General features: G+C 42.0%; 1 protein-coding gene across 3 annotated transcripts in view; it reads right to left on the bottom strand.

Moving 5' to 3' along the window:
- The window catches only part of TTC7A (tetratricopeptide repeat domain 7A), a 240,412-nt gene that overhangs the window by 161,612 nt on the left and 62,320 nt on the right, over positions 1 to 16,480 (bottom strand). For all 3 annotated transcript variants that reach the window (XM_067565099.1, XM_067565100.1, XM_067565101.1), the window contains 2 exons: positions 10,733 to 10,870; positions 10,223 to 10,306 (listed from right to left, as the gene is read on the bottom strand). In XM_067565099.1, coding sequence (XP_067421200.1) covers positions 10,223 to 10,306; positions 10,733 to 10,870 — 222 coding nt within the window. The remainder of the gene's footprint in view (positions 1 to 10,222; positions 10,307 to 10,732; positions 10,871 to 16,480) is intronic.

The following is a 16,480-nucleotide window of genomic DNA, read 5'->3' as shown; positions in this document are numbered from 1 at the left end:
ATGTGGAGCAAGGGTAGAATAGAGGCATCATTCAGCACATCATTTTTCGGTGCTCAAGTCCAACACCTGCAGGAATCCACTTTCCTAGAAAGTTTTCTCCATCACAAACTCTCAGATGCAAACTTTTCCCTGTCCAAATATATAAAACATTTGGTGTCTACTTTTGACAAGGAAACTACTCTCCACAACTTCTGTGAAGTAACATGCAATGATGATGAAGTCTGGTAATAGACTGCTTTCAATACAATATTTTGAAGGGGTCTCATAATTTTGTGGAGATTTAAAAGTACAGAACGTTTCAATTGGTAGAAGCACTGTCAAAGGAGTGAGGGAGGCAAAGGGAAACCAGACAGTTTTCTCCCTCTGATTAAAGTTCTCATGATTCTGAATCCAACAAAAGCTTTTCATTTAAAGGAAAATTTTTCTCCAACTGTTAAACTCAATCCCAACATGGCAAAAACTCTATTTTCTTATTATGTAATGAAGGTACAGCATCCTCTACAAAAAACTGTGCTCTGATGATGGACTCCACATGAATGGCCTGGAGAGCAATTTATGGTTATATTTCCTTGATTATTTTCCCAAGAGAGTTTAAAGAAAAGAATTTCTCCTATCAGTTACAATGGATTCCTTCAGGTCCATGCAGCTAAACTGATGGTGCTGCCTAAAAGTCTTTGTTCTTTGGCTCACTTTGATGTTTTTAACCTTCGTCTGTTCCTAGCCTCTCCTCTTCCATCCCCAGCAAAACAATGGAACAAATATTTAACAGACAAAAATAAATTCACTAAACATTTAGAGACTAATGAAACCACAAGCAGTGAGCAGCAGAGGTTTCTAAAGAATAAATCTTGCAAAGCAAACTTTTTAGCCCTCTTGGATAGAATTATACCATTAACAGATGAAGGGAATGCAGCAGATGCAACATTTTGATTTCAGCACAGCATTTGCTCTCTCTCTAATCCAGGTGCCAGGAAGTTCTTCTTTGGTATTTTTAATATTCTAGCTATGGTGGGAAAGGTTTCTCAAAAAGATGCGTTTTGCAGCATGCACTAAAAGTGCTCATTCTTTGGTTTAGTTTAAATCCCCCTGGTTAGTTGGTTCTACAGCTGTCCTTCTCAACTGTGAACGCTTTATCACCCTGGATCTTGTAAGCACCAGAGGAGCACAGCTGTCTTGGGGAGGGGGGTTGGGAGGGGTTATGCATAAAAATGCAGTCACTGATGTGGCTGGGTCCTGACCTGCTGATAATGGCTTTGAAGTTCAGAACCAAGCCCTTGAGCTGGCAATGGAAGCAGACTGAGAGCCAATGTCTGGCTGTCTGCTACAATGCACAGCTTATGGAAATCTGTCCCACTGAAGAGGTGAGCTGTCACATTTTCCACAAACAAGAGCCTCCGTGTTGCTTCCACCTTCAACCCCAGATACAGTGAATTACAGTAATCCAGCTCGGAGGTGGTAAGTGCATGGATCTCTGTGGTCAGATCCTTGTCTGGGAGGTCTGGGCAGTCTCCCAGCCAGTTGGAGGTAGACAGTGTTATTGTTCACTACTGATGATAATAATACACAGCTCTTATATAGTGCTTTTCACCAGTAGATCTCAAAGCGCTTTACAAAGGAAGGTCAATATCATTATCCCCATTTTACAGACAGGGAAACTGAAGCACAGAGCAGAAAAATGATAATACATGTCCATCCAGGGTTAGTGATAAGGATGCTGAGACTTCATATTACGTTCACTAAAGGGAAGGCAGTTCAGTGGCTTAGCTAGCTCTTCAAAGTGTTTCCCCCTCCTGACTGGTATAATTTTGATCTTGTCCACACTGGATGGAGAACACCCCTGCACCGGCAGGGAAATGGACTAGCTCAGTAATTCTCAAGCTTTTCCATAGAAAGATGCCACTCTCCCTGGGACCCCCCAACCCATCTAACTGGGATCCAGTTGGATCCATTCCCATTTAGCAACACATGAAGGGCAAGGTGGTTGTGATGCTCGTTTATGACACCTCTGGAGGTTACGAACCAGAGGATAAGAATCCCCAGATTACTTGAACTCATCATGTCTTTCCCTCTAACTTGTATGATTCTGTGAATCCCAAGTACGCACATCACTACATTCACTCTTAACCTATGACTTCATTTTTTTTCTTCTTGCCCCTGCATCTGGCTCATTAAGAAATTATAGGCAATCAGCTTCAACATTCATTATTAAAATAATTGCCAAACACCTTCGCCCCCTTTCTGCAATTACAGTTTTAAACACAAATATGCACTCACTAATGATGACCTCGTATCATCATGTACACTGCCACCAGGAAAATAGCTATGTCTGAACTTAGGAATAGTTTCTTGCTATATGTATTCCCCTCCCCCTCCCCCAAACACATACACACATGCTCTGTTTCATTTTCAGGAATCTTTGGAAATTTTCATTTGCTGTACTGTCTTCAACACACACTCACACAAATCTCTCTTGTCCTGTGCCCACCCCACCCTTATCCCAGTCAAAAGAAATCAAAGTACTGAATGTCCTCTAGATGGTTGACCTTTGTAACAGGATCTTTAACCAATGAATGTTCAATATTTTAACTTTCATTCCCCAGTGATGCTATTTAAGGAGCCATCTGAGGCCTTTGCTGCTCCCAAGGCTCCTGACTGCAATGCAAAGACAAACGTGCTTTTTTTATGCTCGTTACCTAGCAACCAGCTTAAGCTTTTGCAAGGAAACCAGCAGAAGGAGCCTCCTAAATCATAAAATTCATCTGCTCTCGATTCAGAATTATGTATCAAATATATTTATATCTTTCTTTCTAACCTTCTGGAAGGCTTTATGATGGCATTATAGGCATGTCTTTGAGTCAAACGGGAAGCTTTTGATAAAGACGTTTGCTTTTGCTGCATTGTTTTTAAATAAGGACAAAGTATTCCTGCTCCTGGTTGGAACGTGGCTGGAAACAGTTTAAAATGTAAATGAGGAGTTAATATGACTTGTTATTTGGCTGTGGATGTTATCATCAATAACCCACATATTCCTCAGTGGATCACAGTGAGCAGCTCATCTCTGTGCAAAACTGACTTTAAAGGGAAGCACCTGAAATTAAAATGAAATGCTGACAGCGTAGTGCTGAGCAGCCTTGCACCACCCGCAAACAGTAACCAATGCTCAGCCCACAGTGGCAGTGATACAGAACCAGCGGTTCTGGAAACAGTGAGCTTCCCTTCCCCAAGCACAGTTGCTGAGTGACTGAGATGCTGACAAGAACGTAACTATTATTATTTGTATAGCATCAACATCCCCTGAAGCATTAGGGTGCTAAAAACATTTCAGGTGTCAGAGCACGACTTCCTCCTCCCTTAACCATGCACAAAGGCAGGAAGGTTAAGAGCAGACAGGGGCAGTCCCTGTGGTTTAAAGGTTCTTTACTGCCTGTTCTTTTGAGGCACCAAGTTCATGGTTGAAGCCCCCCTCGCCGTTCTGCATTGTTTACTCAGCAATGCTCTCCCGTCGCAGCGAGGGTGTCCCTAGCACCTGCCAAAGCAGGGGGAGCAGGAATGATGTAAATGCTCCCAAACTCAGCAATTGCGGCCTTTGCTGTGAGTGCTATGACAGCTGTCCCTACTAGATGTTTAGTAGCATACTGGATGCTCCATGAACTTGAAGGCAAGAGCTGTAGGTGCCCTATGGGCTCAAATGTCTGGTAGGTCAAACATACGCTTGGGTAACTATCGCTGACATCACACTCCTCCGAAGGTAACTCCTCCCCCATTGTCCTTTCAACACTGCCATGGGGCCTTCCCCAGCCTCACAATCTATCTATCTGCCTCCTCCAATGCAAGGGTGAGAAGGGTAACACATTCTGGCTTCAGCAGATACATCACACTGACCTCTGCTGGCCTCAGCATGTTCAGCCATCCACCACATTCCTTCTCCCTCCCTCCCCCCGCCCCTCCCCCATTTCAAAACCAGTCATGGAGCTTTGATTTCTCTCAACATTTTTTCAAAACAAAGTTTACTTTTTAATTTGTTTTAATTAAATAATGTTTCTACCTACTGTATAAAGAGAATATCTTCAATGGCCATCTGCCTGACCCGGGAGACCATTGCTACGTCAAAGTAGGTTTAATTAACTATCCAGGCACCCGGCGCTTTTTTCGTAAGGGCATTTTTTATTACTGTTTACAGCTAAAGAAATAAATAATTCTGTAGCTATCCCTAAATAGCTACATTTCCAATTCACACAGGGAAACCTACCCGTTGGCATGAAGCACAAAACCATGCGCCCTTAGAAAAGCACAGTGAGAAGACTGGGCACAATAATGTCTAATCCTGCCCAAAACAGATGAGTGTGTTGCGCAGGCACCTTTAGCACTTCATCTTTACAGAGAACAGGTCGCCACAACTTTGGTGCATAAGAGATTCGTCAAAGGAACGGTCCGGCCCTATGATGTGTTGAGCATTCTCCACCGACAAGGAGTTCAGGACCCAGAGCACTTTGCAGGACAGGAGCCTAGAAAGGCAGGACTATGACAGAAGGGAACACGTAATAGGCAGTGCCATGCTTGTAGCTGCGAGGGCCCCTACTTCACATCCCCTGGGCTTGTAATAAATCACTTAGGCACCCAAGCTTGACAACTTTGGCCTAACGGCAATGGCCTGGTTTGCAGAGGGGTTGTACACGAGCAACTCCCACCAACTCCAGTGGAGGCTGCTTGGCTAGGGAGAGGCTGAGAGAGAAGTGGACTATCCCAAGCATCTGATCAAACTTCCTTGACATCCCCGACCAAAACTGGCCCTTCTTCCCTCACTCTGTTCGCCAATAGAGGTCCCAGTTTTGCACTTGGAAAATCCTGTCATGCTAAGTTAACCATGTTCAGCCTAGTAATCCATGCTTTGCTCTGGCAGTGCTGACAATCTGGAAAGCTGGCTTATTGGGTTGTCTGAGGGTTCCCTCAGGCAACATAGGGCTGATATAGTGGCTACCACGCCACTTGCCACTCTCAGACACCCCCAGTCCTGGTGTAAAAAACATGAGTGGGGAGCCACCACATCCCGCCAATCTCTGGCTACCATATCAGCGCATTGTGAGATGTTAACAGCAGGGGCATCTTAGAGCAGCTCCAAGTTGTGCCTTCGGACTAGCCTGGCACCCAGCATCTCCAAGACTGGGGAAGAGATTCCATAAAGTCATTTAAAAAACACCTTCATCACGGCCCAAAGCTGCATTGGCTGCAAAAGGGCCTTTCCCAGTGACCTGGCATTATAGCAACAGGGGCACTCAGCATGCCCAGACAGAGAGATAGAAAGGTGTAACTTTAAACTTTGAATACACAGGCTTGGAAGTTTCACACGTATGTTTATCAATCCAATCAAAAGTAATTCTTTTGTTTGGAAAACACATTTCATTGTACACACCTCTACTAGGATGGGTAAAAATACCTTTAAGGAATCACATATCAGTGTTTGGAGAAGCACAGCAAAGTGAAATCACTGTTCTTCTATTACTTCTATTGTTTAAATTTAGTTGTACAATAAAAAGTTTATGCTTCTTTTCATAATCTCATTCACCATTTAAAGAAACCCACTGATTTTCCCAATGTGAATATCCTACAGAGCAGTGTTCCCATCTTTGTGAACAGGAAGAACACACACAAAATAATGCATACATTCTACATCATTTATGTAGTAAACAAGCATAATTCACTGACCTAATGGTCAGACTGATACACTTGTGAAAAACAACATACTGCACTTGGTTAATTTATTAGCTGGTGGATGGAGGAAATGGCTGGAATTTTGACTTTCAAGTCTCTCTTGACTTGATGAAGGGGGAAATATGAAGTGCAAGTTAACACAAGAGGAACAGTGTAAACAGAAGGGCAAGATTGGATTTGACACCACTTTTACACAGGACAGATTTTGTGGCGATTAAAAATATAATATTGAAGTTTTCAAGATTTACAGGTCAGTGAAAGGGTCTACCAAACTGGGTTCCCGTGATGACAAAGATTTATGAGTCTGACTCCAAATACGGCAGGAAAAGTTGCATCTCGGGATGTGGGATCTCATGTCTTGGTAATGTGGTCAGGAATTGGCAGTAACTGAGAGACAGGTGAAAACAGATCTCTTACCTCTGAAAGCTCAAGTGTATTCTGCATTCTGTGGTCTACACAGACACACTGCTCATCATCCCTCCCTGCTATATTTGAGTACTTACATTTAAATGAACTCTGTTCTGCCCAAACTGCAAAGCAGTATAAAAATGTAAGCCACATCTCCCATTAGCAAGATGACGCATTGCAGAGTATACGACAGGAATCCTCTGGGAATGCTTCAGAACTAGAAATGGAATACTGCACAGATGGGACTGCTGGGTAAGGGAACTCCCTCTGACCCAAATAAGGCTCAGAGTATTTACAGCTCTTATATCAATTTGCAACACCAGGCCACTTCACTTCCTGAACATTTAAAGTCTAGGCAATCGGATAGGATGTCCTTTGATTTAAAATATTTACATACATTTATACTGAGGCAAGTGTGAGTTTTACTGCTTTTTTTATTTATTTTTAATACTGAATGTGTAATATCTAAAGGATACCGGAAGAGGTATATAAGCAGATATGTAATATGAGGAGAAGAGCAGAGTTCTCAATCAAATCATTAATGGCAATAGGTCAGCACCCTATTTATTGTGAAGTGCTTCATCTTGGGGTCCTCTGCGTCCCTACAGGAGCCCTGAGGACATGCTCACTATGTTTCTACGTTGGCTTTTGCATCTCCTTCTTTCACCTTTCTTCTACTGGATCAGCACAACCACAGTCTTGTCTGCTTCGGAGGAGTAGGTAATGCTCCTTTGGAAGCAGGCAAAGCCACTCCTTTATCTGCCAGAGTGATCACTATTATGGATGCAAGGCACAGAGCTCCCCCTTCACAGCCATCCATGCCATTGTTAGCCCAGGAAGCAAGAGACCAGGAATCAAGGGGATTTGCAAGGCACAGAGGGGAGTTAGGTGCCCAGTTCAATTGAAAGTCAAGGGGAGTTGGATACCTAATTCCCATTTAGGCCTTTGAAAAAATCCTCCCGCAAACCTGCACCTCTCACAGGACAGTGCAGTGTGTTGGCACTAGAGCATGGGGCTTATTGTTTCATTGAGCAGCAGCATTAGGCTTGTTTATGAATTGATATATTGGATGGATCTTTTTTCGTGTGAAATGATTTCCAAAACGCCTAAAGGATTCAGGAGCAAGCATCTTGTTGAAAATCTCCGCCTCAGCGCCTCACTGCTCCTGTATATTGCACACTTTATTGCTGGTCTAATCATTTCTTTCTGCTTGTAATGTACAAATATATTTAACATACAAGCTAATGAGATGCTCCCCATAGTCCCAAAAAATCCTACCGTGACACAACAGCACTAATTTAAATATTGACATGCAACATAAAGAGTTTAAGTGCCAATGTTTATTAATGCCATTCACGCATAGAGTCCCTACTCATTCTAACAACTGAAAATATTTAGAACAATGACCTTTTGATACTTCTACAGAACATTTCATTCAAGGAACTCACAGCCACTGACAAACATGAACACCCATGTAAAGCAGATCAGTATTATTATTACCCCAACATTACAGATAGGGAAACTGTTGTGTATATTATTAATATTAATATATTACTAATAATATATTATATTAGTATTGTATAATAATATTACTATAATAATAATAATATTACTATATTAGTACAGTGTTAATACTACTAGTCTGTTACAGAACTGGGAATGAATTCTCCAATTTGGACCCTGAGTCTGGTGTAATGACCAGTAAGCCATGCCCCTTCCCCAAAAGGTGAAAGAACTCTCTAGTTCAAAGGACAGGATGCGGAGACTTTTACTTTCAGGTCGCTTCTTCCAATGCAGCTCAGATTAGCAACAGCCAAAAGTCGTTACACAAAATGCACAAAGGCTGAGCGACACAGTGCCTAACTTTTAGGTCCCTAGAAAAATCAGTAAAAACAACAAGAGTCCTGTAGCACTTTAAAGATTAACAAATTTAATTTCTGCAGGCATAAGCTTTCACGGGCAGCAACCCACTTCGTCAGATGGAAGAAAGAGAAATCAGATAGGGGGTATATATATACATCCAAGGGTAAGGAACAACAATGGGGAGGATAGGCATTAGCAAAGTCCATTCAGTTAGAGTAGATGAGGTCTGTTCACAACCATTGATTAGAAGGTGAGAATGTGTGAACAGTGACAATTACTTCTTGTAATGAGATAACCATTCCAAGTCCCTATTCAGACCCCATTTGATTGTATCAAGTTTGCATATGAGTTCCAGCTCTGCAGTTTCTCACTGAAGTCAGTTTTTGAAGTTTTTTTGTAGAAGTACGGCAACTTTCAAGTCAGCTACGGAGTATCCTGGGAGATTGAAGTGCTCTCCGACTGGTTTATGGATGTTACCATTTTTTATGTCTGATTTGTGTCCATTTATTCTTTTGTGTAGTGACAGTCTGGTTTGGCCAATGTACATGGCAGAGGGGCATTGCTGGCACATAGTACATTAGTAGATGTGCAGGTGAATGAGCTCCTTTACTCTACTCTAACTGAATGGACTTTGCTAACACCTACCCTCCCCATTGTTGTTCCTTACCCTTGGATGTATATATATATACCCCCTATCTGATTTCTATTTCTTGCATCTGATGAAGTGGGCTGCAGCCCACAAAAGCGTATGCCTGCAGAAATTAAATTTGTTAATCTTTAAAGTGCTACAGAACTCTCGTTGTTTTTGCTGTATGCAGACTAACACGACTACCCCTCTGGAACTTTTCACCATAGAAAATCAGTGTGATTCACAAATCCCTTCTTTTCCTCAGGTGAAGAGGGGACTTGAACCAGAGGGTCTCCCACATCGCAGGTGAGCACACTCACCACCAGGCTACACGCTATGAAGGAGGTCCCCAGCTGGTTTGTGTGAACTCACCTGGCCTGACAGGCCCAGTCTGGCAGAGGTGCTCAGAGGGCACCTACTGGATTGCATCCTGCACACAACTTTGGTGGCTGAATGCCTATCTTCCCCTGGTTTGTGAAACGCTCTGCAGCTTACGTGACAGACAGGCATCTGGGTGCCTAGAGGGAAGCAGCAGTGCACATGCCCAGAGGCAGAAACATAGGCACCCAGGGCACTTTTACTGCAAAAATCTTAGGCACCAAGTGAGTTTAGGTGCCTATAGGATTCAGTATGAATTTTGTGCACCGAATGGAGCCAAAATAGGGACTTAGGCATCTAAGTCCGTTTGTGCATCCGGGCCCATGTGGCTGCTGCTTGTGCCCTGAGTGAAAACTGCTGGTAGTCTCAGCCCATACCTCAGGGATGAATGTCCACATTACTGAATTACCATTGCTTTCAGCACTAATTTGCTCCCTTGTTGGATGACACAGCAGGGAGTCCAGCAATTAAATGAGCTTAAAGTCTGAACTATTCTCTCATTCCTACCCGGGGTCTCCTTATGTCAAGGCAATGCGAGGAGTTTGCGTTTGCCTATGTTGTGTGGATAGAAGACCTCCATCACCTAGGTTGTTAATCTACAGTCTTTGACAAGTATTAAATTCACTCCAAAAGCTTGTGACAATAAATAAATAAATGAACACGCTCACTCCTTTGCTCTTCTCTAGTGTCTTTCACATGTCAACTTCAAAGCACTTTGCAAACATTAGCTAACTAATCCTCCCAACATCCCCATGAAATCAGTATTAGTGACAATCCCCTTTTCTCAAGATGGGGAAACTGAGGCTTAGAGAGGTTAAGTGACTAGTCCAAAGCCACAGACTGAGTTGGTGGTGGAGTCCCTATCACAGAGTAAGAGTCTTCTTTTCCAGTTTCCAGCTTATTTTAAACAACGTATTTATATGGAACATGAGGAAGGGCCTCATACAACTTGCTGTCTTATTTCTCCAGTGACTACAGGTATAAAAAAAAGTCTGGTTTTCCCGTGTTCCTTGACACCAGGGTCCAAACAACTGCTATACTGCCAAGGCAATGCCCAGTATACAACACACACATCTGGTTGTGAAATACAGTGAGAGTCTAACCAGACAGTGCTAACCTTTCACATAGGCTGTACATGGTCATTAACTCATATAAAATACATGATTCTGCACACCTCAAAACCAAGCAAAATACATCACACAGGAGAAAAACATGCTTCTCTGATTTAGGACTTACCTTCCCACAAGCCACCATGGAAAGGGCCAGCTGGTACCAGAGGTGAAATTCACCAAATGCAAACTTCATGGCTCGCTCCAAACACTGAAAAATAAATATTGGGAGAAATGTCAGAGATGCATTTTTCTCTCTGTCAAGGCTGCTGCTCAGATGCAGCTCAGTGGTCAAGTCACGGCTTGCATGAATGGACAATCTGAAATGGCCCCAGGTGATTTTTTAAGGCAATGTTCCCCTTTCCAATTCCTCTCCTAAGTTCATGGAAGGGGAATGAGAAAAACCAGGCCCATTTTCTTTAAGTGCCTATGTATGGCTTTAGGAGCCTTGTTTGGGCACTCAAAGGTGTACATTTTTTACCTAAACTGACACAGATTTGAAGCCGTTTCTAACAATTTTCAGCTACTGTATTTCCTACTCTTTCCCCCCCACCCACATTCAATGATTATTCTTCAAAGGACAGTTTTTGTTTGCAAGAATTAGGCTGACATCTCAGTAAAAACCAGGATCAGATACCTCAGAAAGCATGACATACTGCCCTCTTCTGCCCAGCGTGATACTCAGAAGGTCATACACTGCAGAAGCATCCTGGAGGCTGACAGCTCGATCATCCTTCTGGTCCGGGGCACGGCTAATTACTGCATCTCTGTTTGCCTGGTCACAAACACAAATATTAGATCAGCCCTGACAATCGTGAATTAAGAACACCAAGCCAAATGCAGAAGGATATCTGTGTGTCATTGACTGTGTTTACCTATTATCACTTCATGTCAAAATAAGCACCGTACCTACCTCCCCATTTATCTGCATGAGGCTAATCCAGAATGGCATACGTATGAAAGGAAATGCTGGAAACAGCTCATCACCATTAACTGGCAGAATCATAGAAATTACAGATGGAAATGAGCTGCTGGGCCAGAATTTCCAGGAGTCAGAAGTCCAGGGCCCCATATAAATTGTGTGCCTAATTATTTCAATTGATTGCAACTATGGTGACTGCACCTACATTTCTATATATTGCCCCAGGCTTCTGACAGTTTATTACTTCCTAATGGTACATATTTCTTTTAATCCTTTCTGCTGTTCACTTTTTATTAGTTAATTTGGGCATGTTGCCCTAGTAATTGGATTTGTCTGTCATCATGTTAATGCATGCAGAGGCCTTTTGCAATGTAATGCCAATACAATTTTTTAAAAACATAACTTGTACAGATTATAATTTATTATACATAATTTATAATTCATTGCAATGCATTGCAAATTCAATTTAAATAGAACCTACCTTTTAACTTCTAACAAGAAAAGGACAGTCCAGTAACTCACTAGGAATACCCTGAGCTGCCATGCAAGAGACCCAGGTTTGACTCCAGATTCTAGTCTCTTGGCTTTCTAAAGACAAAGGATAAAAGCGTGACCCCATTGAATTCAGTGGCAAATCTCACATTGACTTCAGTGGGGCCAGGATTTCACCCAAAGCATCCAGCCTCTGAGGGTATGCCTACCATATAACATGGGCGTGAGCTCTGACACATGTTTAAGCCCAAACCTCACTACCGTCCATACACAAAGCCCTCTGATAGGCACCTGCACCCCTCAGAACACAACTTGCTGGCTCATCTAGAGGTATTAGGATTCCAGGATTCTGGTGAATCAGTGGTATGAGGACTTCGAGGCCCATGAAGCACCAAAAATCTGCATTTATCTGAAAAGATCTCTAAGAGGCAGGCAGGGTTAGAGATCCACTGCACCACTGTCCAATGCAGGGAGCAGTTCAAAAGCTTCAACACTACCCACCGCAAAGTAAAGGATTGGAATGCTGTGTCTGGGAACTACCCAGCTACCTGCCCCTGCTATGAGGAATTTGACCAAATGCTGACAATCACAACGACACAGAATCGGACAGGACTGTCTCCAGAGCAGGGACGATATGCCTATTACCGTGGAGGGAGTGCTTTGTGCCATTCAGCAGCGCCGCTGACAGGCTTCACAGAAACCCCATCTGGAGCTCCTCAGCTGAAAGGATGAGGACTGCAGTGCAAGTTATCAAGGGCTGGACATTAGTAAAGCTGGGAAAATGAAAAGACTCCCCACAGTTCCATCAAGGGCAAAAAAACAAACAAACCACCTATTTCTCTCAAATGGGAAGGCTGCAAGGTTTTTCTTGTAATCTTATTTTTATGTCTTTTTCTTTCTAACTGTATTGAGAAGGTCTTCTCAAAAGGTTACACACAAGAATCAAGCATATAAAAAAAAATGACAGTCTATGTAGGTCTTACAGCCCACGTATATTTCATTATGATAAAAATGCAGCTGTTTCATTGTTATATATTATCTGTGTAATGCCCCATTACAAACATTCATTACCACAGTTGAAGAGGCCAGCACAATTACTGACAACCAACACAATTACTAACAAAGGGCTAAATGGCAACTACAGTTAAAGGAAATTGACAGGCCTAATTCAATCCAAAATTTAGAGGCTTGTAAAAACAAGCTTTTGCAAACTCTAAAACCAATGTCTCAACTATTTTTTTTTAAACTGCAATGAAATTAATTTTGCTTATAAAAAGATCCCTTGCAGTTTGCAGCACACATTTTGCTGCACTGTGAGAGAGCATGAGTACCAGGAAAAGAAAATGATTTAAAACTGACTAATCATTAAAGTCTCAATCTTGCAATCAGGGCCCAAAAATGTAAAGAAGTCGTTTTCACTTATTATCCAGTATGACGAAAAAGCAAATACTAAAAAAACAAGAATGAAAAGTAAATTCAATTGTTAAACTTTCCTTCAGGTTGAACCTTTAAAAAAAGAAGATAACATGGTAGGGCCAAAACGTTAAGGGAAAAAATGTATAGGATTATCCTTACTGCCAATTAAATCCTCCTACGCTTATACAACAGCTTTTAAAAAAGTTTCTGAATCAGTTACTCTGCTACAGCCACCATTTGTGAAAAACAGCTACCCTGAAAAAGCACCCACATATTTCGTAAATTGCGAATCAGCCTCACGTCACAGTCAGCCTTACCCTACTGCTATTTTGGGCATCTGTCTAGTACCGAATTGTGATTTTGTAATTGATGCATTAGCACAGATAGAAGACTCATCAAAACTGGGGAGTGTCCATTCATTTCTGCTAACAGATGGATATTATATATCGGTCTCACATGCCCCTTTGTAGGAATAAAATTGTAATTGTAACCCTGTAGATTAATTCATAGCTTTTAATTCATACCCTTATTTGTGTCAACCTCTATATGGTTATTACTGAAATCATGTAACATTTGAACTTCTCTCAGTCATACTCCATATTGTGAATGTAAAACCCCATTTTGACCCTATGTACTCCATCTTGTGTAAAAACCCCATTTTGACTCTATGTACTCCATCTTGTGTCAAACCCTTTCTAAACCTTTAGATGAATAAGAGAGTTATCTGAACAAGGTATGAATGGAGGGTGTATGTGTGTGTGAGTCAGACCCAAACTGCCAGCCTGTCCTGATGAAGTTGTCCTGATGAAGTGTGAAGTCCATCCTAGGCTGAAGAGTGTGAACACAGCCCCAAAAAGCAAAGAAGGTTCCACCCCAGAAAAACTTAATCAAACTTAATCAAAGACATCAAAGAACAAGCTGAAAGTCACGTCTGCTATTGTACCAGCAATCAAGGGTCACAGAGAAGCGACGTGACACAGCAGAACTGAAAAACCTATAAAAGACTGGGTGAGATTTCAAGGCTTTGGGGGAAAAACAGCGTTCTACATATCATCTAAAGAAGAGCGTCGGTGCGTGCCCGACAAGGACCCTGTTCTCCTCGTGCCCAGCTTCCCTGGCCAGGTAGCTGCCACGAGCCACGAACTCCAGCAACGAACCCTAGCTACGATCTCAAGCCACAATCAGGATTGGTAGCTATATATAACTATAGAACGCTTTCTGGTACGTTTGGGCGCGTGTATGTGTGTATGTGTAGGTTTAAGTTAGTTATTACTTTAGTTTCTGTCAATAAATGCGGCATACTGCCTTTTCCCCTTGAAAAAGTCCCGAGTGCTTAATTTTGCACAACACCTTTGGAGAGTCAAGATCCTGCAATAAATGGGAATCTGCCGCATATTACAGGGGTGCATGGTTTTAAAATAGCTACTCGTGCCGAAGATACTGCACTTTACCTAGAAAGAGAGCAATTAAAAATATTAAGGGCAAAGCAATGACTAATATTCTGCTTTCCAACAATGAGGTCATAAACCCACATGCTTGTGCTTTAGAATCTGGAAGCCAGAGGATGGTCCATAATATATCGATGCACGCGCACACATGTTACCACTGAGCAAACATACCCAAGACATTTTCTTATTCACTGACTATATTTATGATCATGTAATAATCTACCCTATTTCAGGATTGACAACCCCAAGCATTCAAAAATCACAAGATTCTGATGGAATCATATGACTTCAGGAGCTGGGCTTTAAGGAAATATTACGAGTCTCATGATAAAATTGTGAGAGTTATATTTTGTTCACAGTGGCTGTTACTGCAGTAATAATATATATTATACATTAAACAGGTCAGTTAGTACCTTATTAGCCTGGATATTAGAAATCATCACTCCAAGACCTGAGATACCATTTATTACTGTAATATTACATACAGGGAAAAAATTGTAACTCATTTCTTGAAAACCATTTGTGGTGAACTATTTACTTCTTCCAAGTTGAATTAAACTGAGCTCTAGAACAATATTAGCCAGGATTTCATGTTGTATTTATTTAAATGTATAATAAATATAGGTGGGATTTTCAAAAACATCTAAGTGACTTGGGAGCATGTCTCACTCAATGGTCCTATGCTCCTAAATCACTTAGACACACTCTTCTCCCCCTCCCCCCTCCCAAGACCCTGCCCTAAATTCTAAGTGCCTTTGCCCTATATTAAAAATACAATAAAATAAAAATAAAGCCAGGAGCTGCTCCTCACCCTCAAGCAAATACAAACCAAACAAAACCTATTTATAATAAAATAATACCCTCTTGGCCACAAACATCAGCCCTTATGCATACCCAAGGAAAGAGGCAGCCCTTGGAGGATGAACAAAGGCCATTTCAGAAGATGGACTCAAATACTTTTCAAGAACGTCAACACAGCAACTAAACACCCACAGCTGGCTCATGCCAGCTGACTCGGGCTCGCCGGGCTCAGGCTGCAGGGCTATACCATTGCTGTGTAGACTTCCAGGCTTGGCCTGGAAACCGGGATCTAGGACCCTGCAAGGTAGAGGATCCCAGAGTTCGGGCTCCAGCCCAAGCCCAGAAGTCTACATAGTTTTGAAACAGCCCTGCAGCCCGAGATCTGCTGGCCCTGGCCAGCCATGGGTTTTTCTGTGCTGTGTAGAAATACCTTTACTGCTTTATAGGTCACAATCCACATGTGTAGCTCCACCACAAAATACAGACCAGCACTGATGCCATGTACTCCTCACAAGCTATCTTGCGGCTACCCTCTCCACCAGTTTTAGTTTCCCAGTTGGTTTAAATTGTAACCCAATGCAGGGCACACTTCAGTAGTCTAATCTCAGGGTGACAAAGGTAAGGATCATCATGTGACTAGAGATACTCTGGCCTCCTGCAGATCATCCACCAGGATTCACAGGTGTAAGGGTTGGTCCCATACCTTGTTCCATAGAAGACAAACTCTACCTCTGTGATAGAAAGATTCAGAAGAAACCTCCATGACAGGAACATCACAGAGATTTCCTTTACTTCCCCGATCTCTCCTTTCTCTCTCTCTCTCTCCCTCTCGACATGGTGATTAGATGTGCAGCCCAGCTCTGCAAATGACTGTAGCAATACATATATTGATTCTTTCCAGAAATCAATATCAGTATTGATACTGAAAAAGAGATAGAGATGACCTTGGGCTTGTCTGCTGGGGAGAGCTGTTTGTACCTATAACATCTACTGAATGTTAAACATTCTAACTACACCCAGAGTGTAAAGTTAACCACCAAAGTACCTTGGGCAACTTTTTTTCTGTTCTAACAATGCTTGCAAATAAGAAATGTAGTTAGTTATTAGTAATACCCAGCTATTCATTAGAATTGTAAGTTTATTATCCCAATTACGTAAATGCAAGCAGAGACGTCGTACTACTACAGTGATATTTTATCTTAGCAGCAAAACTTTATGCTGCCAGAAAATGTATTGCACTCAGTACAGTTCAATGAAATCTCTACTCCATCATCACAAGATAAATTGCTTTAACATCAGGATAACT

Source organism: Emydura macquarii, unplaced genomic scaffold, assembly GCF_026122565.2.
Source record: "Emydura macquarii macquarii isolate MOO-44397 ecotype Brisbane River unplaced genomic scaffold, CSIRO-AGI_Emac_v2 contig_2676, whole genome shotgun sequence".
Classification (NCBI taxonomy): Eukaryota; Metazoa; Chordata; order Testudines; family Chelidae; genus Emydura; species Emydura macquarii.
Note: the sequence above shows the minus strand (reverse complement) of the source record. Positions and strands in the feature narration are given on the sequence as shown.